The sequence below is a fragment of the Theobroma cacao genome, chromosome 3, assembly GCF_000208745.1.
Source record: "Theobroma cacao cultivar B97-61/B2 chromosome 3, Criollo_cocoa_genome_V2, whole genome shotgun sequence".
Lineage (NCBI taxonomy): Eukaryota > Viridiplantae > Streptophyta > Magnoliopsida > Malvales > Malvaceae > Theobroma > Theobroma cacao.
Genome location: NC_030852.1, coordinates 35,124,746 through 35,148,830, shown reverse-complemented (window position 1 = coordinate 35,148,830; position 24,085 = coordinate 35,124,746). Strand labels below are relative to the sequence as shown.

Below are 24,085 nucleotides of genomic sequence, written 5' to 3'. Positions count from 1 at the left end.
TATATATATATATATAATTAATACATGTTCTAATCTTAAATTTAACAAAAAATTATTTCTTTTAAAAATAGTATTTTTTTTAATATCCAAAAGTGCACAACTCTAAAACAAGCCATCAACAAAATAAATAAACGGTAGTAGGATTGTTAATATGCTTATGAGTTAGTTTAAGGAAGAAACAAACGCCATGCATGCCTTGATAATGTGCGCCTAGCGCACGTCACCGTTTTTGACATTAAAAATCTCAACCAGAAATTTACATTTTCTCCACAAATCCTGGTGGCCAAACATAAATTGCTCAGCATAAATCTAAAAAGCCTATGAGGCAAAATATACAAACCGTTTTATATGTCGCATGTGCCACCTTTCCGTCGGATTATATCCCTCAACCATCCACAATTTAATGACAAAAACACAAAGGGGAAGATTGGGGCTCTAAAGAACTAAGAAATGAGCAATATCTCCCTTAAGGAATTAGACGAAAGTGGAGATATATGTCGTCATAGAGGATCGTCTTTTTCCTTTTGCTGGGCTGCCTCAACGTATTGCTCAGCGAGTTTCTTTACCTTCTCACCTTCCTTGATTAAGAAATTAGCATTCTTGGAGTTTAGGTGGTATTTCATAACCTTATCAGTTGTTTTTGCCACAGCCCACCTATACTGTTCAGTTGTTATCACACCACTCTTACAGAGCGGCCTGATATGTTCTTTAACGTAGGCCTCCACCTGTTAATCATAAGGAATATGATCAGCAGAATGGATTGTCTGCAACAAAAAACAAGCCCTAATATCCAGAAGGTTTCCATGGTCCTACTCAGTTTAATGAAATTGATACTATAGTTACCAAGAATTCAATATCACATGCATAGGGGGGAAAAAACAGAAAGATGTATCATGTAGTACCTTCTTGGATACAGGATTAGCACCATCAGACTGCTTGTCAGTTTCGGTGTTGGAATTCTTATCTTTCTTTTTAACATTTTCACTTGTTCCAATTTGGTCAGCAGAACTTTCTCCACCAGACGTGCCATGACCAAGAGCGTCAACAACTTTATGTCCTTTCTTGCTCTGAGATCCAGGGTCAGATGCATTTACTATATGGTGCAATATATGTTTTTCATTATCTTCAGAAGCTCTGTTCTCAGCTGGAGCTTCTGCATCAACCACCCCATATATTTTTGGGGATGCTTCTGAAATTTTGCTGATTAGTGGCTCTTTGTCTGGACCATATAATTCTTCACATTCTGCAATTGAAAGCTCTTCACCTTCCTCGTCAGGCAAGGAATCCAGAGCAGCACATGACTTGTCAGTCCCATCATCCACAGTTGAGCATTTGATCACTGCATCAGTGTTATTCTTTAGCAAACAGGAAGAATAATTGGGTACCACAAAATTCCCCAACTTCTCATGACCCTCTGACTCTGCAAGATTATTTGATTTTGACATCTCCGTGTTCAGAGTGGAGAAAACTACTTTCATTTTTGACACACCTTCTTCAGGTTGTAGCTTAGGAGCCTTTTCAGCACTAACCCCAATATAATCTTCATCTTCTAGATCATACTCAAAATCACCATAAATATCTGCCTCCAAATGAGAATCCATTTCAAATACATTATCAGGCTCCTCTTCTCTGACCTTTGCTGAGGAATCATCTACCTCACTGGGGACCTCGGTTTTATGATGTGGACTACTTGGAGGGGAATCAGACAAAAGGCCTGCATTTCTAAGTGCTTCCACAACCATCAGGTCTGTTGAACATTCATCAGTACCTTGGTCTTGCCTATCAATAGAGATTTCTGAAGGGGATGAAGTATCTGATTCTTTGGCTCTAACACACTTACTGTCATCTGACCGATGCAATAACTCCTGGGAACACAAGTTCAAATATACTACTTTGCTGTTTGACCTATCAGCAACCTCTCTTTCAATATTAATTGCATCAGCAACAGCCAACTCTGTTTCTGCAGTTCTGCGAATGATCGGCAGATTTGCTTTTCTTAAGAAGTGTTCTGTCAGGCGGTAAAGCTGTGCCTGTACAGTAAATGGTTAATAATCATCCACCTCCATCTACGCTTCTATAATTTTCATATCCAAAGATTAAAAGAGCACTACTAAAAAAATGATAAGACTCAAGTATGTTTGTAACAAGGCAGAGATTGAACGCAAGGCACTATATACCTGCCTAACTGATACAGGGATTTTATTATGTCGACTGGGTGCCAATGTTGGCCTCATGTCCACTGGTAGCTGAGCCTGCTTGCACCAATCAGAAGATGAAAAATGAAAATTGAGATGCATTATCAACAAAGAGCTTCAAATATAAAAAAACTTGTCCAGAGAAAATTGTTAAACAAAAATTACATACTAGCAAGGGATAGTTTCCTTTAAGCACTGCATTGTCCTCCTGTCTATCTTGTATTCCATTTTGGCTCTCTGATGCCTTTTTCCTCGCAAGCACTGCCAGGGCCAATTTCCTTTTATCAACCTTTACATCTTCAGACTTCACAACCACTTCCTTCTGTGATTTAACTTTAGAATTACTTGATGCAGGTGTAGAAGACCCTTCTGAACCTCTGCTAAAGTTGACTTTACTGGAAGTAGCAGTAACTTTTGAGTTCAAGACACTTGTCTTAGTTCCTTTAAGATCAGTCAACAGAACACCAACCTTTGATGCAACCTTGTTTGCTTCTGTAATTTTTACAGTATGAATATCAGGAGATGGCACAGGAGTTTTTTCTACAGCAATGTGCTCCTCCTTGCTCTGATCAGAACTACCAGTGGTTTTAAGTGCTGACAAGGGCTTTATATTATCCTTCCGTGGGAAAACAGATGTATCTGCTAAGTACAATCTGGAAAGAATGGGATTGGATGCCTGGCATTCAGATATTGGCCCCCTTTCTGTGCCCTCTGGATTCTTTCTTAGGAGGTCAAGAACCGACTTCAAAGTCTCAATCTTTTCAGGCTTTGAAGCTCTAGTGCAGCGATACTTCCAAAATTCAACTTCACAATCCCGGTCCCAAGCACGTCTCCGCCTTCCATTAGAATCTCCATAGATTTTCTTTGTTAGATTTTCACGTACTTTACCCTTCTGCAACAAGGATTTCTTCATCTTCACAGCTGAAGGTGATAATTTTTTTACAGTTTCAGTTTTTGGTCCTGATATAGCAGCTCTGAAAGCAGCAAGAAGTTTTGGATCAAAAAGGTTTTCTCCAATTTCTTTAGAGGATTTATTCCGGACAGCCTCCCTAATTTCTTTTCTTAGTTTTTGCACAACAATGGACGACTCCTTATCCTCAGATGCTCTCCTCATGATTTTTTTCACTCTCAAGCCAGCCAAATTTTCTCCTTTTGAGGATTCATCAGCAGGATTTCGACACCCAATGCTCTTGGAAGAAGTTCTACGGCCTGTTCCCTGAACAATACTCATTATATTCGGAAAGGAATCTTCCTTTTCTGGATGATTTTTGGAAACTGTTTTCAGGATGGGGCATTTTGGTGTATCATCTGATACAGATGCATTACCTTGGCTCTCTGGAGCCATTTGAACCAATTCCTCAACTCTGATTTTCTTTTCCACAGCTTCAGTCTCACTCTTACATTTGGTTTCTTCATGAACAGAACTTATAACAACATCACTCCTGATGCATATCAAGAATCAGGGAGAACAACAAGTCAAGAACTTTAAGCAAAAGACTGAAGAATGGAGAATGTTAAAATAGGAAAATAAATTCAGAAAAGCATGAAACTTAACAAACAAATTAACAGCAAATTTTCCCCACACCCTCCCACCACCCTTAAAGAAAGAAACAAGAATATAGTAAATAGAAGGAAAATTGTGGTATAGGTAGAAAAGAACAAAATCAAAACAACATAAATAGAAGCATTATTTGCCAAAAAAACATATATATATATCTGTGTGTGTGTGTGTGAAGACAATGGACATATCGAATGAGAAGTAACCTGAAATCTGCATGCTTCCTTTTTATACCAGTTATTGTGTCATCATTTTCCTTCTTATCAGGTTCAGTTTTCTCATCTGAAAGCAGACAAGAAGGCAGTGTTACCTACATTGTACTTATATGAATTGCCTTTAAAAAAAAAAATCTTACATAACTGCCTGTAAGGTACAAATCACAGCTACCAGAAGAAGAGGGAAATACATCATGTAGGAAAAATGCTTCAAGATAACTTTCTTAGTTACCTAGTAGCAAAAGTTCTTCCATGTGAATCTGATGCTCAAACTCTGCATTCACCTGGTCTTTGCTTCCACCGCTTTTCATATCATCATCAACTGTAAGCACAATGTTTAGATATAGTGAAATGTGCATAAGATACAAAAGTTCAGTTATGTGCTGTAGTATCCCTTTGATAATTAATTTCAAAAGATAAAGACAGTTACAACATTTCTTCACTTACCACACAGAAATGTGCCTATTGATAAACCAAGATGAAGACCCATACTGGATTCACTTTCGGATAATTGGTTCCTTGTGTAGGATTCATTCAGTGACTTCCCTAAAGAATTTCCAACACCATCTAAGCTGCTTGGCTCTTTTATTGTTGCTGCAGCTTTACTTGTCTTCAATTCACCATGCACTGAAGAATTCGAAAGTGAAGTGGAGAATGTATTGCGTGATAAAGACAGCTCCAGCTCCTGCCCCTCCAAGGTTGGTTGAATAGTGCTCTTATCACATGATGGTTTCTCTGTATTGCAGGAATTCCCATTGGTGTTAGAAAGCTCAATTTTCCGGTCATTGTTGACTTCAAGGGTCGATAAAAAGTTTTCACTTGGCTCTTCAGTCCACTGGTTTCCTCCAACCATTGAGACAACAACAGCTGTCTCACCGGTATCTGCAAGAGAAACAGACAACTTCCCAGCGAAAGCAGTCTCTGTCACATATTCACTATTAGCAATCTCTGGACCATACTGGATGTTTGTTTTCTGAGGAATCGCATCAGATTCTTGTGGAGCTTGATTAGCTACACATCTAAAATAAAATTAAAACCACAATACAAATGTTAGAGAACAGTAGGTGGAAAAAAGACAAGTAACAGTTTCTGGATGAACTAATAAAAATTGAAACTTCAAAGAAAATACAGAAGTCACATTTCAGCATCCAACTTAAAAGAATTTTAAACTAAAATTGCACATGACTTTGAACTAGTTGAGAAATTTATTCCCCCAAAAAGATATTTCATCACTATCAACTGATTGGGATTGCTACTGGCTAGTTTAAGAAGTTGTTAAGTGCACTCGAACCTTTAGTACACATATATCACATTATGACTTAACCTCTCACCAGGTTCCATGCATACTGGCCACATGCTACTCTAATTTAGCATATCTCCAGGACCATGATGAATTAAGGAACTGAAATACAACACAACCCACATTAACCACTCTCTCCAAATCTACCTTGGGCATAACCATGTGTCTTCTGATGTGCCTTCAGGATCAAAACCCACACAAAATGCATGATACCTGTCACCATTTCAAGTTGGGAAACAATCAAGGGATGACGTTATTACAAATTAAATACTGAACCTACAACTAGAAGAAGATAAAACAAAGAAAAAGCATACATATAATGCATTAAAATAATAAAATGAGAAAAAATGAGTATACAAAACAATAAAAAGATAAAAGATAAAAAAAGTAACAATAGAAAGAACAATAAGAAAATTTGAAGTCTAATAAAAGATTCAAGTTTACCATATATCACAAGAGTCACATGCAATTGATGTATCAAGATTGGGATCTCCCTCACTAGTTGTAGATCGACTTCGAATTTTGCAGCCATCTCCATCCAAGCAGATAACTGCCTACAAAAGCCATCATGTGTAAGGGTTATACGGTGAATGTCATGCACTACAAATTCGTAGACAAGATGAAAATAAACAATGAATGGTTAAATAAAAGAAGTTCCATCTTCATTATTATGCAATCAAAATCAAAGTACGTTCACAATTAAATCAGACTAATATTGCCATCACCATCTTCTAACTTGTTATTATGCCAAGGATTTGTGTCATTTGACAAAAGAATATTAACAGCTGGTTCGTCCAAGTTGAAGCTATATTCAGTAATTACTAATCCATCCTGCATAATGAACAATGGTCTTGAATGCCGGATCCTAGTTATTAAAACTAAGCAAGCTCTTTATTACTCCTGCACCAAGGTCACAATTACGCATTCATGCAGTATTAATCATAGATGAATCTAAAAACTGTAGATCTTAAAGACCAATGTCAATGCAGTAGCACAACTCTTCAACTGGACAATTCATATTTTCAATAATACAGGAAAGTTAACGGACTTTAGGAGCCCCATTTGTTTAATAGCAAGAAACCTTAATAGTATATGTAGGATAATTACATTTTCATCAATATAGTATGATGGGAAAGAAAGAGTGTTGCTCTTCCCTTCAATGGACCAATCGTCATCTCTGCATAGATGAAAAGAAAAAGAAGTCAAAGTCAGAACATAGAGAACAATCTCTGCACCTCAATCACCATAATCTCTTCACAAAGGCAAATTCATTTTGAATGTATTTATTGTATCAACAGGATCATTTATCAAATCATTAAATTACTAAATTCTCTTACTCAAAATCCTGAATGTCAATACCATACATAAGTCCTCAGTATCCCATCACCATACTTAACCTCTGATATCTAATCCAAGCTACATGATTACAATGATGCTGTTTCGTGTTAAAGTTGAAAGATGAACTCGTTGATTAATATATTAAAGGACTGCTAAACTCACAACAAAGTGTAGATACCAGTTGTAAGATATGAAGGTTTTAGAGTCAACAAAACTAAGAATAGTTTTTGTTTTGATGGACAAACAAAACTAAGACTTGGAAGAAAGTACTATGAAAGAGAACCTGGAAAATGACTCATCCTCAACCTTGTTGCTTCCAATGGTGTCATATACCTTCATAATCAAAATGGTAACTCAAATGCTTTAGTCACCATCTTGCATATACTTTTAAAAACAAATTCAAGGTAACTCTAAGTTGAAGTAGCCAAAATATTATAAAGATGGCCCGTTTAAAGAAAACTAACTTTTGTAAAATAATTTGCATAAAAATGTTGGAGACAAGTTCAATGCTTCAAGTATCTTGTATCACTCACTGGAACACAAGTGATCAATTGAAATTCACTCTGGCAAAGTGGGCAAAGGTTTGTGATTGTTGCCCAGTTGTCAATACATGCAAAACAAAACCTGAAATTCACAAGATGAACCCACATCAAATTCAAATTTGTATTCAGTCCATGAAACAAAATTCATAGACATCAGAACACTAGTTGAACCTTCAAATCAATCAGAATAAAATGTTACATTTAAAAAACCATCATCCTAGAGAACAAAAATGAAATAACAATATAGTTTCTTCAGTTATACTTGACTACTTCGAGAAAGAAGATTCGTGGAAGATTTGAGATAAACATAATTGTCATCAAGAATATCATCCACAAGTGCAGGAAAATAATCAAGGAAAACCAGATGCCCAACCACTCTTCTAGCGCCCTAAAGAAAAAGAGCTTTGCAGCTACTACAGTAACTGATTAAAGATGCTGCAGAGAGTAAAAATAAAGACAACGGAAATAACTAGAAACAATTTGCTCATAAGTACCAGTGTTGACAGCAATCAAGGACCCCCCTGTCTATAATAATATCCATGCATATCCCACATTTTTCGCCCTCGAAATTAGAAAGATCCTGCAAATTGAAAAAAAAAAACGCAAAATTCTAACTCAAACAGATATCTTAATCCATTGCAAGCATTTGAATATTTTTTCCAGGCATGTTACACAATATTCTTCACCTTACAAGATACAAATTACAACATAAATAAGAGACTATTTCAAAAATAAATGATAAAGTAAAATAAAAGAACCAAATAAACCATAAGTCCAAAAATAATACTCTAGAAGCTTACATTATAATGATCAAGAACTGGAATAGTATCCTCATCCAAAATGCCACTTGTGACCAAATCCACGTCCATTTTTTTTTTTTCCAAATTACAAACCTGTCCAAATTAAAATAAAATTCATAAAAATAACAACAATCAGCTAATGAAACGTCAAAATCATCCAAAACTTGAATGATCAAAGAAATATGTATGCTTAGGATCATCTAGGTATATCTAGGGTTTTCAAAAGCTTAATTAAGTCGCTAAGCTCAGAGAATTGAAGATTTTTCACGAGGGTTTAGAAGGTCAATTCAGTTAATAATCTAAAAAATCGAGAAACAAAAAAGGGGGAAAATAGGAAAAGTAGGAGGATAATGAAAAGGTCAATTACCTTTTTAAGTGAAAAGATTAGGAGGGACGAAAGGGAGAGACCGCCATTTTCTTTCTCGCGCGGCTGCCTCGATAGTGTGATGAGAATGAAGAAAGGGGCAGACAGGTCATTGCGAGTTTCGAAAACGGAAAACGTTTTTGAACTTTCGAAGGTTAAAAACGTAGTTGAAATATAGGTGGGCCGGATGTTCTTTCCTGGTTTCTACAGCTAGGGCTCTCCTGGATTGAATATTGGGCCTAAAGCGCAGCAGATAAAGCCCAAACAGGAGAACTCCCTTCTCCCTTGGGCCTTAATAATTGTCCTCCCCCAAAAACAAGAAAAAATGAGAATGACATTGAAATTTAAATGCATATATAAAATTTAAAAAATTATTTTGCACTAAATTAATAAATTATATTTTTTGCGTTTTTTGAAATAATGGAAAATATTTAGAATGAACGTAACATGAAGAGACCATCCCGACATAGCAAAATTTCCCAAATTCAACACCCAATATTTATAAAAAAAGTCGTGTGTTTTTTTCTTTTTTCATATGGGCTTTTTAAAAAATAAAAAACATATGGGATTTTAATAAGTTTGGCATGTAGTCGTAGACCTAGCAATTTGTATTAACGTTTTGTAAATGTATCAGATACTATTAGACACGAAACATGTTAAGACTAAATAAAAACATGACACGTTTAATATTCGTATCTTAAATTTAAAACATGTACACGTATACATTCAATACACGTGTAACACGACGCGACATAATTAACACGTTTATTAAACATGTCAATATAAGATACAACACGATTAACACGTTTAACACGATTAAATAAAAATATTTACAATTAAATATAATTTTATCATTTAAATTTAAATTCTATAATTATAAAAATAATTATAACAAAATAAAAATAATAATAACATCAAATAATCACCAATAGTTAAAAATTAAGATTGAGCATGTATAATTACATTATACCCTTTATAAAATAAAAAAAATATTAAAATAATTATTTAAAATTATTTATATAAAGTTAAAATAGTTTTTAACTATTAATTTTTAATAGATTAATAAATGTGTCACGTATTTAAATATGATAATATGATTAAATACGATAACATGATTAAGTAATTGTATTTATTTTCGTATCTTAATGTGTCAGATATGATTAGACACGAAATACGTTAAAATTAAACTCGAAATCTATTTAACGCGTATCTTCTCATGTCTTATTCAAAATTATCAAATTTATATAGTTTATTATATATATAGAGAGAGAATATATGTAGTTGATATTTCAAAATAAAAAAGAATTTATGTAGTTGATTGAGTTGTTGAAACAAAAGTTAATGCCACTTTGCATTCTACTAATTAGCCCAACAAATCTGATGCATTGAAATGGTCATAATTCATATAACTTTTCTTTTATTAATCATATGTTTAGTTTAGTCAATCTAATGAGCAAAGCAACTCCATCCTCGTTATTCAACTCATTTACATCTCTAACCCGAGCTGCAAATCGAATAATGCCATATAACAACCACCCCCTTTTACCTCTAATCTTCAATAAGCAATTGGCTTAACATGAATCTAATAATCAATAATTTTGAGACTAGAAGGCCCTCATTTCTTCTACTATCAGGGAAAAATTACCAGTTTAACGTAGAGAAGAAGATATATGGAAAAGTCTAATACTAATAGCTTGGATACGTAAGATTCCATGTGAAGTAATTGCTTCTAAGAATTATTCTTCTAATATTTTAAAGTTGATGGGATTAATAATGAAATGATGATTATGTTCCACAAGTTCTAACAACAAACTTCTGATCGACATGTCATGTGATTTTGGCTTTACTTGCATACAAAGAAGAAGATATTGTAACCTTTCCCTCCATCTTAAAAGAACTGAACAACCAGTAAGAGAGAAATATTTGCTTTCACAATATGGGGCAAGGGCCATCAGCCATGGTTGTTAACTGCATTAAGGGTACAAAACTAACCGTATGGAATCGTACAATCATGTTCAGCTGGGGACGGACGACGTTGGTGTCCACGTTTTTGTCCGATAAAAAAATGAAAAGCGAAGACTTTAAAAATATATATATTAAGTTCGAAAGAAACAGGGAAGATGAATTGGTCAGAAGCGCTGTCAACAGCCATTTATAAACCGCAAATTCAAGCACAAACAGGAAAAGGGAAGAAGCACAAAGGAAGTGGAGTACAGAGCTGGGCTAAACTAATGGAGTTCTGAAATCATCAAGCTTTTCTCTTCGTTTTTTTTTTTCGATTTTCAAGAAAAACACCGCCACCAAGGTCATCTCATGCACCTAATGAAACCTATCTCGTCTCTTGTTATCTCATCGTATACAAGTTTGGTTTGATGTTTTACCTTCATATTTGCCTGTGGGCGTTTTTATTTTTGTCTGAAAACGAAGTGTTTAACTTTCGTCTTCATGAATGTGGAAGGAAATTCATCTGTTTGATTGATTATGTCTTGATATAATATCTTTCTTGCTTTTATGTTTTCTGGGATGAATTCGTTTAACAGTTAGCACAGTTAAAAGCTTGGCTGTTTTGAAAGAATGGAACAGTTGTTGGTTGGGGGACAATTTTACCGTGTGTGTTTTTTCTCTGGTTTTGGGTCCTACAACTATATTAGAAGCACTTTGATTGCAGCATCATTCTGTAAAACTAGTTATGTTGACTTCTAGCATGATGTCCTGCCTTTTTGGTATCTTGATTTCCTTTGGGCCCAGTGCCTTTTATTGTCTAGGATTTAGCTCAAGCAATTAAGAGGATCAAATTCTAATGCCCACTTCGCGCAATCGAGTTTATGAGACTTCGCTCCATTTTGTTTCTAACTCAATTTTTATTTTGGGCAAATCACAATCAAATGATTTATTTCCATGGCATATCTTTCTCCAGACACTATTGAACGGTGGCTGTTTCATCAAGATTCATACAATATAGTAGTAGTATATTTGAGAGAATATTCGTGGCAAAATGATGATATATATCCAGAAATGATAGTTTTGATTTATAAGTATTACCTGTTGGATTGATGTAAAAATCCCTTTGGATGTGGCAGGTCTCATTAGGCAGCATTTTTTGCATGAACTCCATCACATATAATCTTCTTTTGAATTAATCATGTGCGCTTTCAAGGCTTGCTTTTGCTTGAAGAAAGTTAGACAGAAACCTGGGTATGAAGATCCTATCATTCTTGCTTCTGAAACACCTTGTAAGTTAGATAGTGAAGAATGAACTTAGTTTTAGTGTTTCTACTTTATACTTTTTGCTCTTCTTTTTTGCAATTTGTATCAATTTTCACTAAGTTCTACATTTATGCCAAATGAATGAGGGAGAACCGTGAAAACAATAATAGGAACAGTGTACTTGGAGAGACGTATAACTCTGCAATAAAGCTTTGATCTAGTTTTCCTATTCATAGTGAAAAGGACATCTACCCTGCATATGCCACCTTCAGTTCACTCCTTATGAGGCTGGATGGAAGTTCACTTTTCTGGTCATGGACTGCATTTACACATGCATACCTTGCATTTCTTACATACCTGTTGTCAGTTGAGAGAATATTAGTTGGGTAAGCCGTGCTACCAGCTAAAGTATCAAGTCTTAGGTGAGGCTCAAAGTTTTACTCTTGATTGGCTCAAGTTTCATTCTAAAATCACTTCAATGGGGTCTTGCCATGTCTATGCCAGCATTACCTTTGGGCAGATGCTTGGCCAATGTCACTGTTGAGTGATGACCACATGCTTGCACCAATTAAGTTTTTCTGCTTCATACTGTCATGTACATTCAATTTATGTTGGTGGCTATGCCCGATTGCCTATGATTTTGCACCCATGTGGCCATTTTCTCAATGCTGCACATGAGTTCCTGTTAGTGCTGCCAATGTTGATTGTGGCATCATTTTGCTATTGTTTGCCATAGCATAACTGCCTCATGCACATCATCTGTTGACTTTGGCCAGGTTCTGGCTTTTGAGGGGCCACCTTAGATCATAACCTTGTCAAGAGCCTATAAGCAACTGGAGTTTATCTAATTATTCAGTATTAAGAAATGGCTCTAATCTAATTGAATATACTGCTTTATCAGCATATTGTGTTCATGCAAATTTCCAGGTATTAATTTGTGTAATCTATACTATTCACTTGTCTAAGTCTAGAGTATTTCTTATTATTTGACAGTTACCGTGAATGAAGTAGAAGCTTTACATGATCTGTTCAAGAAGTTAAGCAGCACTATAATTGATGATGGTCTGATTCACAAGGTATATCCATTCCAGTTTGGTTCAGATATGCGATTTCTGTTCGTGGATTACTTTCCACTGTTGGAGGGGCACTCTGCAAGTCATAGCTTATTTTGAATTTGGAAAGATTAAAATGAGTTCTTGCACCGTTTTCTTTGACTTAAATATTAATTTCTCCAGAATGTTTTCTGAACAGGAGGAATTCCAGCTTGCACTTTTTCAAAACAGCAGTAAGCGGAATCTCTTTGCGGATAGAGTGAGCATCTTTTCATTCCTAATAATTTTGTTCCAGCATCTTTTATATGTTAATTCAGAGAATTTTCTCCAACCTGCATTGACTTTGTTGCAGGTATTTGATTTATTTGATGTTAAATGTAATGGGGTTATCACATTTGGAGAGTTTGTTCGGTCTTTAAGCATCTTCCATCCCAATGCTCCAGAATCAGATAAAATCGCATGTACGTAATATATATCAAAGATAAAATGTTATGATATCTTCCTTTTCTTCCTCCCAGGTGTTGTTTGCTATCAAGCCAATATACTTTGGCATTGTAGCATATCTTTCAAGGCTCTCATTCTTATCACTGGCAACTAAAGTTAGTAAATATATCTTCTTCCAGTCTTATTTAGATTGTATGACCTACGACAGACTGGCTATATTGAAAGTGAAGAGGTAAGTACTTTGTAATTTTCATCTTGTCATCATTGTTTGCTTAAGAATTTTGGAAAATGACATCAATATCAATGATAAGTTCATATCACACTCATTTTTATTAAAGTTTCTAGTCACATGCTATCTGGTGTTCTTGAACTAAATCCTGTCCTCCTCCAACCAGCTTATTATCACTATGAAATTTCTAGGTTTTATTATGTTGGACTCAAGTTGGGGTTTTACTACCATAATGAGAGGAGAAAAGAATTCTTGATTATGTTTCACCATAAATTTCTTAAGAATATTAAAGAATGCTTTATCTTTTTGAAGGTTTTATGCATGGAATTGCAAATGAAGTGTTAGTTGCCAGGTTGGATATACTGTTTTTTTTCCAACAATGTTCTAATGTTTTCCAAAAGAATTAATGATATATTTCTTGTTCTGGTGTGAGGTCTTGTAATGTAGCATATTATCCCTGCTTGAGGTGGTACTATATGCATCCTGTTTCCATTTTCATTATTCTAGAACCTCTATATATTACTATTAACCTTCTTCTTTTTATCATTTATTAAGATTCTGATTGGTTATCTCATTCATTGTTTCTATGATTACCTAACTGGAAGTTGAAAGAGATGGTATTTGCTCTGCTTAGTGAATCAAATCTGGATCTTTCCGATGATGTAGTGGAATCAATTGTGGAAAAGGTATCAGAAAATGTAAACTGTTTAATTTGTTGCATTTCTATCATTCTGCTTTCTGGATATTTATATTTGGTCATGTTTGTGCAGACCATGATGGAGGCAGATATGAAAGGAGATGGGAAGATTGATGAAGAAGAATGGAGGGAGTTCGTGAAAAAGAATCCGTCTATCATAAGGAACATGACTCTTTCATATTTGAAGTGGGTTCTAAAGATCTTTCACCTCATCTTTTTACTGCTAAGTTATTTTATAATCTAAATTTTTTGCTCCTTTTCATTACTTACAGACCACGCTAGTTAGTGAGCATGTAGTTTTACTAGGACCATCATTCGTATAATTTCTTGAAGGTGCTAAATTCCAATGTCAGGCATCTAATGAAGATTTACATTTTGTTACTCCATCAGCTCCTTGATAATTTAAGAGTACCTAATCAGTAAAAGTTTATTTCAGTTTGGATGATGTATGCCATTAAATTCCTGATTTTTTACTTTGGAAATTATTTTCCAGGGAATTAACGCTCGCGTTTCCCAGCTTTGTACTGAACAGTGAAGTCCCAGATTAGAAGTAACAGATGAAGATGACACACTCAATCGAATTTTCTTTCAACATGCTAACAAGTTTGAGAAAAAACCTGTAATGGAGAAGTAGGATGTGTTTGTGGTTGCATTTGAAGAGGCCTCAAAAGGATGGAAAGGGAGTAGAACCCCATAGTTGTCTGCAACTTTGAATAATAGCCTCCTCATGCATGATTCAATCAAATATTTCATGTTGGACTTGTATATCTATAATTCACATTGTTTCTCTTCTTTTTGAGCTGAAGTGACTGATTTTCTTGTCGTTTGTTGTACTTACCCTAAGTGAAATGTGTATGGAAACGTGTTATCTACTAACTCTGCAACTTGCAAGGGTGCTGGTCTTTTTCTTGTACCTATTGTCTATAAAATGGAGCATAAAGCGGATATGCTGCTGCAGCCACCAAAATATATGTTTATCTTTGAGTTTCTCATTACCTTTCACCCATGGCCATATTACCAACAAGTAAACATATTTACTAATACAGTTTCAGGTTTCTACATTGTTCTGCAATGTGCATTCAGTTCACTTTGAATTGCATTCCATAAGAATATTTCTAGAAAGAAAACCTCTGAGGTTTTTCGATTGTCAGTACTCAATATCTTGCAACCATTCTTCCCAAAAGCATGGCCAAAGTGCACTGCTAAGCCATTCAAGAAATTTATGCCTTCTATTTTTTTTTCCTGTTCCTCTTTGATTTGTCAAGGTCTAGTTTCAGAGTTGCCAAACAGAATGGAACAGGACATACCCATTTATCCACGCATAAATTAAGTCTAATTTGGAAGAATATAGGCTCTGAAATTATTTGATTTAGCTGTCAAAGGAATGAGCAAAGCTTTTCTCTTCCACCATATGAGCTGTTTGTATTGAACAATTCCATTCCGAGCAACATTCGGATGCCTAAAGAAGAACCAGATTCTGACTAAAAGTTGAAAGTACTGGAACATTAAGGAAAAACGCGGTCGAAGAAGGAAAGCTTTAGTCATTTTCAGCACTCTTTCAAACATTAGGAATAAAGATAAACGGCATGTAGACTCGCACGTAAAAAGAACCAGGAATCATAGAAATTCTTGCAATTTAAATTCAAGATGTTCAATCAAGTCCTTGGCCCTTTTTCCACGTTCATGGAGGATAAAAGGACAATAGCACAACAAGCTCTCTCAGTTCTCTTTGCTGGAATATGATTGTCCTTCTCTAAGTTTGGGTAAATTATCAAACCTTAGGAGGAAAAAAGAGAGACCATTTGATGGGCTGCGCTTGCGTGAAGCGGCTGGTTGGATATGAAGACACAGCCATTCTTGCTGCTCAAACCTGCTGTAAGTAAGCTGCATCTTATCTCTATCTGCTTGCTTTCATGTTGATATTTGCTTCCAGGATTTGAGTTTCTCCTGTCGGTAACTTACTATATTGCAGTTAAAGAAACTGAAGTTAAAGCTTTATATAAGCTGTTCAGGAAACTAAGCAGTTCTCTAGTCGATGATGGCTATATAAGCAAGGTAAGTTTTATCTGCCACTCGCCTAAACCATTCAAAATTCGTTAGGGTACTAATCCAGCGCCTTAATATTAGTTAGGCAGAGTTATTCACGTAAAATATTGTTTCTAACTTTCAGTTTCAAGTGTACAGGAAGAGTTTCAGCTGGGCTTATTCAGAAACAGCAACGAGCAAAGTCTCTTTGCAGACAGGGTAACTTCTCTGCACTGTCTGCACTGCTGGTCCATTGCAGTCAGTTTCTGGAGACAACAATGAACAAATTCCTGATTTGATGACAGATCTTCCAGCTCTTTGACACCAACCATGATGGGTTTCTGGATTTTGGAGAGTTCATTCGATCTCTGAGCGTCTTTCACCCAGACGCTCCTCACTCAGAAAAAGTTGCTTGTAAGAAATTCCTCTCCTTTCCATGTTTCTGAGTGTATGTCTGTATGCATGCAAGTGCACAGGTAAATTTATGAAAGCTTTGTTGTCTTTATGTTGCAGTTGCATTTCAATTGTATGATATAGGGCAATCTGGCTTCATCGAACCTGAGGAGGTAAACAGCATAATTTTGATCCCATAGCTTGTTGTGGTCAAGTTAGCAGGCACCCCCCCATACTTGATAACCATAAAAAATTAGGCATTTAGGCTAATTTTTGAACTTTCTGGTAAAAGGTCAAGGAGATGATTTGGGCTCTTCTAGATGAGTCTGACTTGATTCTTTCTGATGATGATGTCGAAGTCATTATTGATAAGGTCAGGCTAGCAAAATGATATAATGCATACAAGTTAATGCGGTAGCTTTATGATATAAGCCTAACTTTCACCTTTCATACTCATAGACATTTGAAGATGCAGATTCAAAAAGAGATGGAAAGATTGATCTGGAAGAGTGGAAGGAATTCGTAGCTCGCAATCCAACTATGCTGAAAAATATGACTGTCCCATATTTGAAGTAATTTCCTCTCTTGCTGCTTCTATGCTTTTATGCAGAGAGCTGAATCCTTATATGCTCTCAGTAATCTCTTTTACTTGAAGTCCCAACTCTGTTATATTAAGTTAATAACCGTAAATGCATTCACATCATCCTAGTGTCTTAGTGAAGAACTGAATGAGCAGGGATGAAAGAATTAATGAAACATCAACATTCTGTGGCATTCAGGAAGCTGTACATTGGCCATTGTTCTATTAGCTTGATACAGAGCTTTTTACTTTTTTGAGCCCCCTAACCAAAAACAAGTACTTCAGTGGAGGAGCCAGATTCAGCCGTTCATTAACAAAAATGTATACTTACATCCATAAACAAAGATATCTAGCTTTAGAATTTCTATTATACAGTACTAGTTCTATGATCACAGCAGATGAGAGTTAATTGACTATAAATGGGAATTTATGTTGCAGGGACATGACAACTGCTTTTCCCAGTTTTGTACTGAGATCAGATATTGAAGATGATCCTTCTTTTGAGAACACTGGACTGAAACATGAATGAGATGTTTTGTTATTCCATCATAATGCAGTCAGAAATTAGCAGTGTCAAATCTTTACAATCCTAATAACAAATATCTGAGTCAGACTGTATCGATGCTAGTGTCACTCTTACTTTTGTTACTAATAGATGTAGCAGATAAGAATGCTACCTGCTAGCAGAGGCATCAAATGTTTCAAGCATTGTTGAAGATTCAATATTAGGTTACTCAGGCTTGGAGACAACCATTTTTTCCAAGTTCATGGGATAGCACATTTCTGTGTGCCGGCTGCTCCAAACATTGTCTGCAAGGATGGCATTCACTGCATCAGTTGGATGAAACTGGTCCCACCAGATGTGATTGGAAGCATCACGACATGCCATTTCTGGTGACATGCACATGATCCATCCTTTATATCTCCCTAACCCACAGCAAGCATCAGCTGTAGCTTTAAAACCTGAATGAGAGCGCACAACAGCATTAGATTTAGAGGTAGTTCAAGGATCTTAAATAAAATGCAAATACAAAAAAAAAAAAAAGGTTCAGATGATCATACCATAACGCTTATGGTTCTGAATTATATCCATGGACCCTTGAAACACATCACAGAAAATTATGTGAGCATCAGGAAGCTCATGAAGAAGCTCCTCGGTCATGTATCTCATGACAAAGTTGAACTCCATAATCATGTCATTTATCTCTTCAATACACTCTCCCTTGTTGCTCTTGTACCGCCACAAGTAGTAAGGAGCACAACCAATGGGTGGTAACCCCATGATCACCAGTCTCCTAACATTTATGTTGTACAAGTTCTGTTTTACCAATATTTACAGGTCAGGGAGTTCCCGGAGCCAAAATTGCTAGTAATGAATTAATTTTTCGACAATCGCAGAGTTGACAACTTGAATTGAGCATGAAAGTAAGTGAGCAACTAGAAGCTTAGGAACTTGGCGACTACAAGCTTATTTTGGCTAGATATAATGGCAGCATCTGAACCAGCAAACGAAAACAAAGAGAAGGCTGTGATAGTTACCTTTATTTCCTGCCTCATTGTAGATGCTAAGAACTGGTTGAAACCCCAAGGTAGGTATAGGTTTTGCACATTAGATACATTACGCAAATAGTAATGTATATAGTCATTTATCCCAATAGAAATGTAAAGCACCGAACTGGAGATGAGATCATTTGCTACATCCTCACCCAGGCTTAAAACAAACTGCTGGTAAGTATCAGTGAACTGCTGAATTTGGTGGGTGAATGAGATGTGCTGACCCTACATGAAGAACAGATGCTATGACAGCTTCAATCGAGATCCAAGGACAGCAACACAGATCAAAGGCTTATGTTGACAGGTACATGAGTCCAAATATGGTTTTAAAAAAATAGAAATAAAATAAAACCACGAGAACTAGAGTCACAAGGCTCATGAGATCCTGGGATCTCTTGTACTCTATTTTCCCACTAACCATTTGCCACAAAGCAGGGGAGTTTTTGAGTCTGAATCACACATGATATACATCAGAAGAGAAGCACTTTTTGACAAATTCAATCCAGATTTTAGTTCATAAAGTCAATGAAATAACTCAAGATAATATCCAGACGAAGACTATTGACAGAAATAGTTCGAATCATACCAACTCTGATCCACTTGAGAATATAACGCCAGCGGCAGCAGATGCATAATTGACACCATGAAGCATATCCTCGAGCTCTCCTGCTTGTCCAAGATAACTCGGCACAAAGGGAAGTCCAAGATGCAATGCTGATCAAAATTAATCAATACCCAAAGAGGAATAAAGAAAAAGAGAATCGGAATTTTATATCAAATCCAGTGTCACGCAACACCCAAAAGAAGATAAAACAATCCATATTCCAGTACAATTCTTGGTTGAATTTAGTCTCCAGAGACAATCATTACCTTAAAACAAAAAGGCAATCAAATGATGGAACTCAACAAGACAATGAAGAACAGAATCAAGAAAACAAAAGATTGCGACCACCAAGTTCAAAGTGCCATGAAACACCTCACATTCTTGATGACTAAAACAGGGAAGTATTAAGAAATGAAAAACCAAAGAAACTAATTCAACCACATATTTTCATTTTCTTGAAAACAACTCTCAACAGAAAAGCAAACAAGAGTTAGATTTTCAATTTTGTTTTCTCTTCCTCCACTCTCTCTTTCTCTCAGAAACCAAAAAGAAACACAAATGCCAAAGAAGTGAACAAGAACAAGAATGAAGAAAGATCACGGTTTTCAGTTTCTACCGAGATAATCAACTGGGATTCTTCCATTACTGAAGCGTCCAGTGGGCTGATGGGTGTCGAAATCTCGACCATAAGGAGGGCGATCAGCACGAGCAAAAGTACCAAGAAAGTTGTTGTTGCCGCAGTCAACGGTTGAGTCCCCAATAATGAATAGTGCAGGGACCAGAGGGGAAGAAACTGTAGGACTTGCAGGCGATAACAATGGAGTTGGAGAGGCTGAAGAAGAAGGTGGCCTGGAGGGGTTATCAACAATGGAGATTTGATTTGAGGAAAAGTTGAAGAGCTCTTGAGGGAATCGGAGAGCTTTCGAGTGTGACAAGATGGTGGAGATAAGAAAAAGGATGGCAACAAGAATATTGGTCACCATTTTTGGGTTTCACTAGTGAGAAAAGAGATTTCGACTGGCTTTGTCGTTTCAAGAGAGAAAAAACAGAGCCAGGGAGTTGGTTGGGAATTGGCGGGTAAAGAAGTTAATTGAATGTGTGAAAAGACCAAACCAACCTTCCTGCAAAGATGTATCTTGCTTCTTTTACTTTTATGTGGTGAATACAGCCCTACATAGGATCTGTCGAAGCCCAGGCACAGATGTGAAATGCTTTGGACCAATGGTCCAAATCCATGTACATCCAAAGAACTAAGATTCATTTGGGTTTACTCTGTCCCCAATGCTTTAAATTCGGTCCAACATCAAGCCCCCCTTCTTTGTTTGCGGCTTTAAATTTTCAATCAGAATTTTGATGCATAGCTAAAATAGAAAAAAAAAAAACAGGAATCACTTTAAATTTTGACAATTCTTACTTTTACTTTTACTATTTCAAAAAAATATATATTAAAAAGTATAATACTTGAAAAAATTAATAAACTATTTAAAAATATAAACAAATTTTTATTCTCTTATTGTGTTCAATTTCAACATAATTAAAAAAATAAGTACTTATATAATTTTTTTAAATATTAAAATAATGAGCATTATTTAAAAAAAAAAGCCTAAATATCTATATTGTGTTCTGACTGTTTATTTCATTTTCGGTCACCCTGGCAGACCGTACACTTGAAAATCAAAGAGAAGCAAAGTTTGCGTGTCACATCCAATCACAAATCACCAGCTTTGTACGACAGCTTTGCCGTCCTTAACGGTCGCAACGGCTATACGGGACCGTCATCTGATGTTTTCTCCGATCGACACGTGTCTTAGAGTATCGCTGTTTGTTCCACGAAGCCAAAAGAAAATCCATAATTTAATTGTATCTGGACGGTGGCTTTGAGGTTTTTTAAATCGAAGTAGCCGGGGAAAATAATAATACCAGGACACGATATTTTGGGGATTCCACCCTAACACTAATTGAACCGTTTGTCTAATTAAAGTGCTTCTTGATCATTTTAAATATAAGTTTTCAACTTTAAGTAATGTCTTAAGATCAAACATAAGATCATTTTCTCTATCTTGCTTGTTTAAAGTAAGTTTGATCGCAAAGCAACTAATCAAGTTATTATGATTTTAATTAAATATAGAAATGAGACATAAGAGCAAGCCACGTAATGCATTGCTATATGAAGAAAACAAAGGGAGAATGAAGATTGTATTAGGTAATTAACTTGTTAATCTTTGACAAACCATTTTATAGTCATTCATAATTGATAACGGCCCGTCGTATTCCATACCCCACAAAGGAATGGGTCGGTATGGCAAATATTGACCTACTAGCTAACTCAATATTATAATTATTTAGAAAAAAAAATGAATACACTTGTCTTCTCTTTTATTTTTAATCAAGAATTTGATCAATATTTTGGATACCTACACATGGGTTGTGGGATTTCTACCTTACATCAAAGAACAATAATAGTCCTCAAGGGCTCAAAGAACTTTTCCTTGTGTGGTATTGCCTTCTATCAACTTTAAATTAAAATCTTTCTTTTTAATTTATCTTATCATTCATCTCAAATAATGTAGCCACTAAAGAGAGAAGGCCCACTTCCCCTTTTTACATAATAATTCATGATGATGAATCATAATGCAGTTTTCTATGTTATGGACAGCTAAATCTGCCTAATGCCTTTTCTTTTTCTTTTTTTTTTTGTGTGCGTTTGTGTGGTTTAAAACTTTAAAGCCAAATCTCATTACATTGGAACTCTCTTTCGGTGCATGTACTTAAAACGATTCTTTTGAGGGAACCTTCCTTGCCTGTTGCCACCATCTCAGCTTTGCTAGCTCAAGGCAAAACACAGCTTGTGGGTACATCATTAACTTCATGGCAGAGACTCAACAACTCCCCCATTTAAAATTTTGCTGCCCCTGTGCCCCCCTGCCTGCTCTAGCTTTTATTGTTTAAAGCTCCTTTCGTCATACTTTAATCAATTTTAAACAGTCAGAATGTAATGTATAATCAAAATCTACAGGGATTTCTCATTATAAAAGAAGATTTCTTGATTCCCTTGTGAATGGGAAGACAAAGGGGGTTTGGCAATGGACGAAACATGGCTGTTGCTCTAGAAAGTGATTTGAAATTGTTCTGAAAATAGGGCAAATCAAGGGAGAGAGGGAGAGAGAGAGTGGTCTTTATTGTAAGATGTGTTACTTAGAGACAGAATAATGCAAGAAACGACAAAGTGACTGAGTACTTTTACAGATTCGTAAGAAGAAATTGGGACACTTTTTCGAGTGCGACGGCGATGAACCTGGACCTTGCACCTAAAGCTTCCTCAAGCACACAAACAAAGGAGAGATTGATAGGGATGTGAACCTTAGTAGGGATGGTAAACAAAAAATATATATACTTTTATTAATTAATTACTATTATTTTATGTTCATTCTTAAGATTAGAGGATAAACTTTATTCTCAGCTTTTAACAGCCATACACGTGTGGTTTGTACTTAGTACAAACAGATAAAAATTGACTAAATACTCAAATTGAGATCAAAATTTTTAAATTTTTATTAATTTAGAGTTAAATGTTTTAATTGTAACAATTAAGAATTAAAAGTTTTTGATATTTTAAAATTAAGGATTAGGGTGATAGGTATTTTACGTGTATCATGACTTGTCGTGCAAGATACAAAAAGTTTTGTCAAAAAATTTTTCTATCAAGTTAAAACTATTTAAATTATGACATGACGTGTAACAATATTTTCATCATGATATGAAACAATTAAATTTTTGAAATATGATGTGTAATAACCAACTATTTAACATGATGTGTAATAACTACATTTTTTAAAATGACATGTAATAACTAACTTTTCAACCTTGCATGTAACATTATATTTTTCAATATGACGTATAACAACTAAATTTTCAACATAACGTAAAATAATTAAATCTTCAACATGACATGTAATAATTACATTTTTTAACATGATGTGTAATAACTAAAATTTTAACATGACATGTGATAATTATATTTTTCAACATAACTATAACAAATAAATTTTCAATATGACATATAATACTATATTTTTTAGCATGATGTTAAGAATATTTTTTTCATAAAAAATAAAGAGAATTAAAACAACGTTCAAGAAAAAAGGGACACGAAAAGCACACAACGATCAAATTCTACGAATCAATAAAAAGTTGCCTCAACAAAAATCAAGGTTCTCTTTGCCTAGAGAAAAAGAGATCCCCTTTCCCATTATACACCCTCAAACCTTTAACCCCCTAACAAGAACCTTCAAGGTCTGTTCCTACTGTCAAGTTTTTGTGTTTAGGCAGGATCAAGAGTCTCTTGTGTTGGTTGTTGTTTGATGAGGGATGATTGCCTTCCTTAAACAGCTGTTCCTTTTCCTATTTGTATGGTTTTTCTTTTGTAAAATCGATCTTCATGCCAATAAGAGTCTCTAGCAATTTCAGCTCGAGACTAATATTGGCATACTATTGTGTGGGTAATAAAATTTACTTAAAAAAAATATTTTTCAACATGCCATGTCATTAGCTCATGTAATTTTTTATCGTGTGTAATACATGTTTCATCCATTTGTCAACTTAGTCTTTAATTATAAAGAATGAAAATATTTGACCATTAATTATTAGAATTGAAACTTTTAGCCCTTGATTGAAAAAATGTCCAAACACTTAGTTCTAATTTAAGCATTTAGCCAACAAAAATTCTATGCGAATATTTTATCTATATTTTTTTATTTAAACTTTTCTCACATGATTTTTTGTGATTTTTTTTCAATTAGCACTTTATGACTATTTGTTTTTCAATTAATACTTATTGGATAATTAAAGGCATTTTGATTTCATTTGTTTATATTTAAAAGTAATTTTGTAATTTTATTGGACAAAATTAATAGTCTAACTCATTGTGAGAATAAAAGTAATCCGCAAGGTCCTAATTGAAAAATAAATACAAATCAAGTGAGAAAAAT

The 24,085-nt window shown here is 35.1% G+C and overlaps 4 protein-coding genes across 10 annotated transcripts; 2 read left to right on the top strand and 2 right to left on the bottom strand.

Moving 5' to 3' along the window:
* On the bottom strand, positions 167-8,420 carry LOC18606725 (uncharacterized protein At4g10930). Of its 2 annotated transcripts, XM_007040496.2 has the most exons (15): positions 8,316-8,420; positions 7,949-8,041; positions 7,643-7,728; positions 7,140-7,230; positions 6,890-6,939; positions 6,376-6,445; positions 5,713-5,822; positions 5,416-5,481; positions 4,416-4,987; positions 4,201-4,290; positions 3,960-4,035; positions 2,365-3,637; positions 2,178-2,252; positions 903-2,030; positions 167-725 (listed from the first exon to the last, which is right to left on the bottom strand). In XM_007040496.2, the coding sequence occupies exons 2-15, from the start codon at positions 8,015-8,017 to the stop codon at positions 501-503; spliced, it is 3,981 nt and encodes a 1,326-aa protein (XP_007040558.2). In that variant the 5' UTR covers positions 8,018-8,041; positions 8,316-8,420; the 3' UTR covers positions 167-500. The 2 variants fall into 2 exon arrangements, with proteins under 2 accessions (XP_007040558.2, XP_017973628.1); XM_018118139.1 differs by lacking the exon at positions 7,643-7,728.
* Positions 10,339-14,774, top strand: LOC18606724 (calcineurin B-like protein 8). Its single transcript, XM_007040495.2, has 9 exons — positions 10,339-10,617; positions 11,393-11,545; positions 12,513-12,595; positions 12,771-12,830; positions 12,924-13,032; positions 13,195-13,247; positions 13,850-13,930; positions 14,015-14,127; positions 14,435-14,774. Exons 2-9 carry the CDS (start codon positions 11,455-11,457, stop codon positions 14,487-14,489), a joined length of 645 nt encoding a protein of 214 aa, XP_007040557.2. The 5' UTR covers positions 10,339-10,617; positions 11,393-11,454; the 3' UTR covers positions 14,490-14,774.
* On the top strand, positions 15,637-17,557 carry LOC18606723 (calcineurin B-like protein 7). 6 transcript variants are annotated; one of them, XR_001927293.1, is made up of 9 exons: positions 15,637-15,816; positions 15,914-15,996; positions 16,126-16,185; positions 16,272-16,380; positions 16,480-16,532; positions 16,652-16,732; positions 16,819-16,931; positions 17,139-17,260; positions 17,378-17,465. XR_001927293.1 is itself a non-coding variant. In XM_007040494.2 (8 exons), the coding sequence occupies exons 1-8, from the start codon at positions 15,747-15,749 to the stop codon at positions 17,466-17,468; spliced, it is 660 nt and encodes a 219-aa protein (XP_007040556.2). In that variant the 5' UTR covers positions 15,637-15,746; the 3' UTR covers positions 17,469-17,557. The 6 variants fall into 6 exon arrangements, 5 of the variants coding, with proteins under 5 accessions (XP_007040556.2, XP_017974034.1, XP_017974033.1 ...); XM_007040494.2 differs by lacking the exon at positions 17,139-17,260 and having other exon boundaries at positions 17,378-17,557; XM_018118545.1 differs by lacking the exon at positions 17,378-17,465 and having other exon boundaries at positions 17,139-17,371.
* Positions 17,651-20,107, bottom strand: LOC18606722 (GDSL esterase/lipase 7). Its single transcript, XM_007040493.2, has 5 exons — positions 19,714-20,107; positions 19,080-19,207; positions 18,479-18,718; positions 18,002-18,257; positions 17,651-17,902 (listed from the first exon to the last, which is right to left on the bottom strand). The coding sequence occupies exons 1-5, from the start codon at positions 20,078-20,080 to the stop codon at positions 17,670-17,672; spliced, it is 1,224 nt and encodes a 407-aa protein (XP_007040555.1). The 5' UTR covers positions 20,081-20,107; the 3' UTR covers positions 17,651-17,669.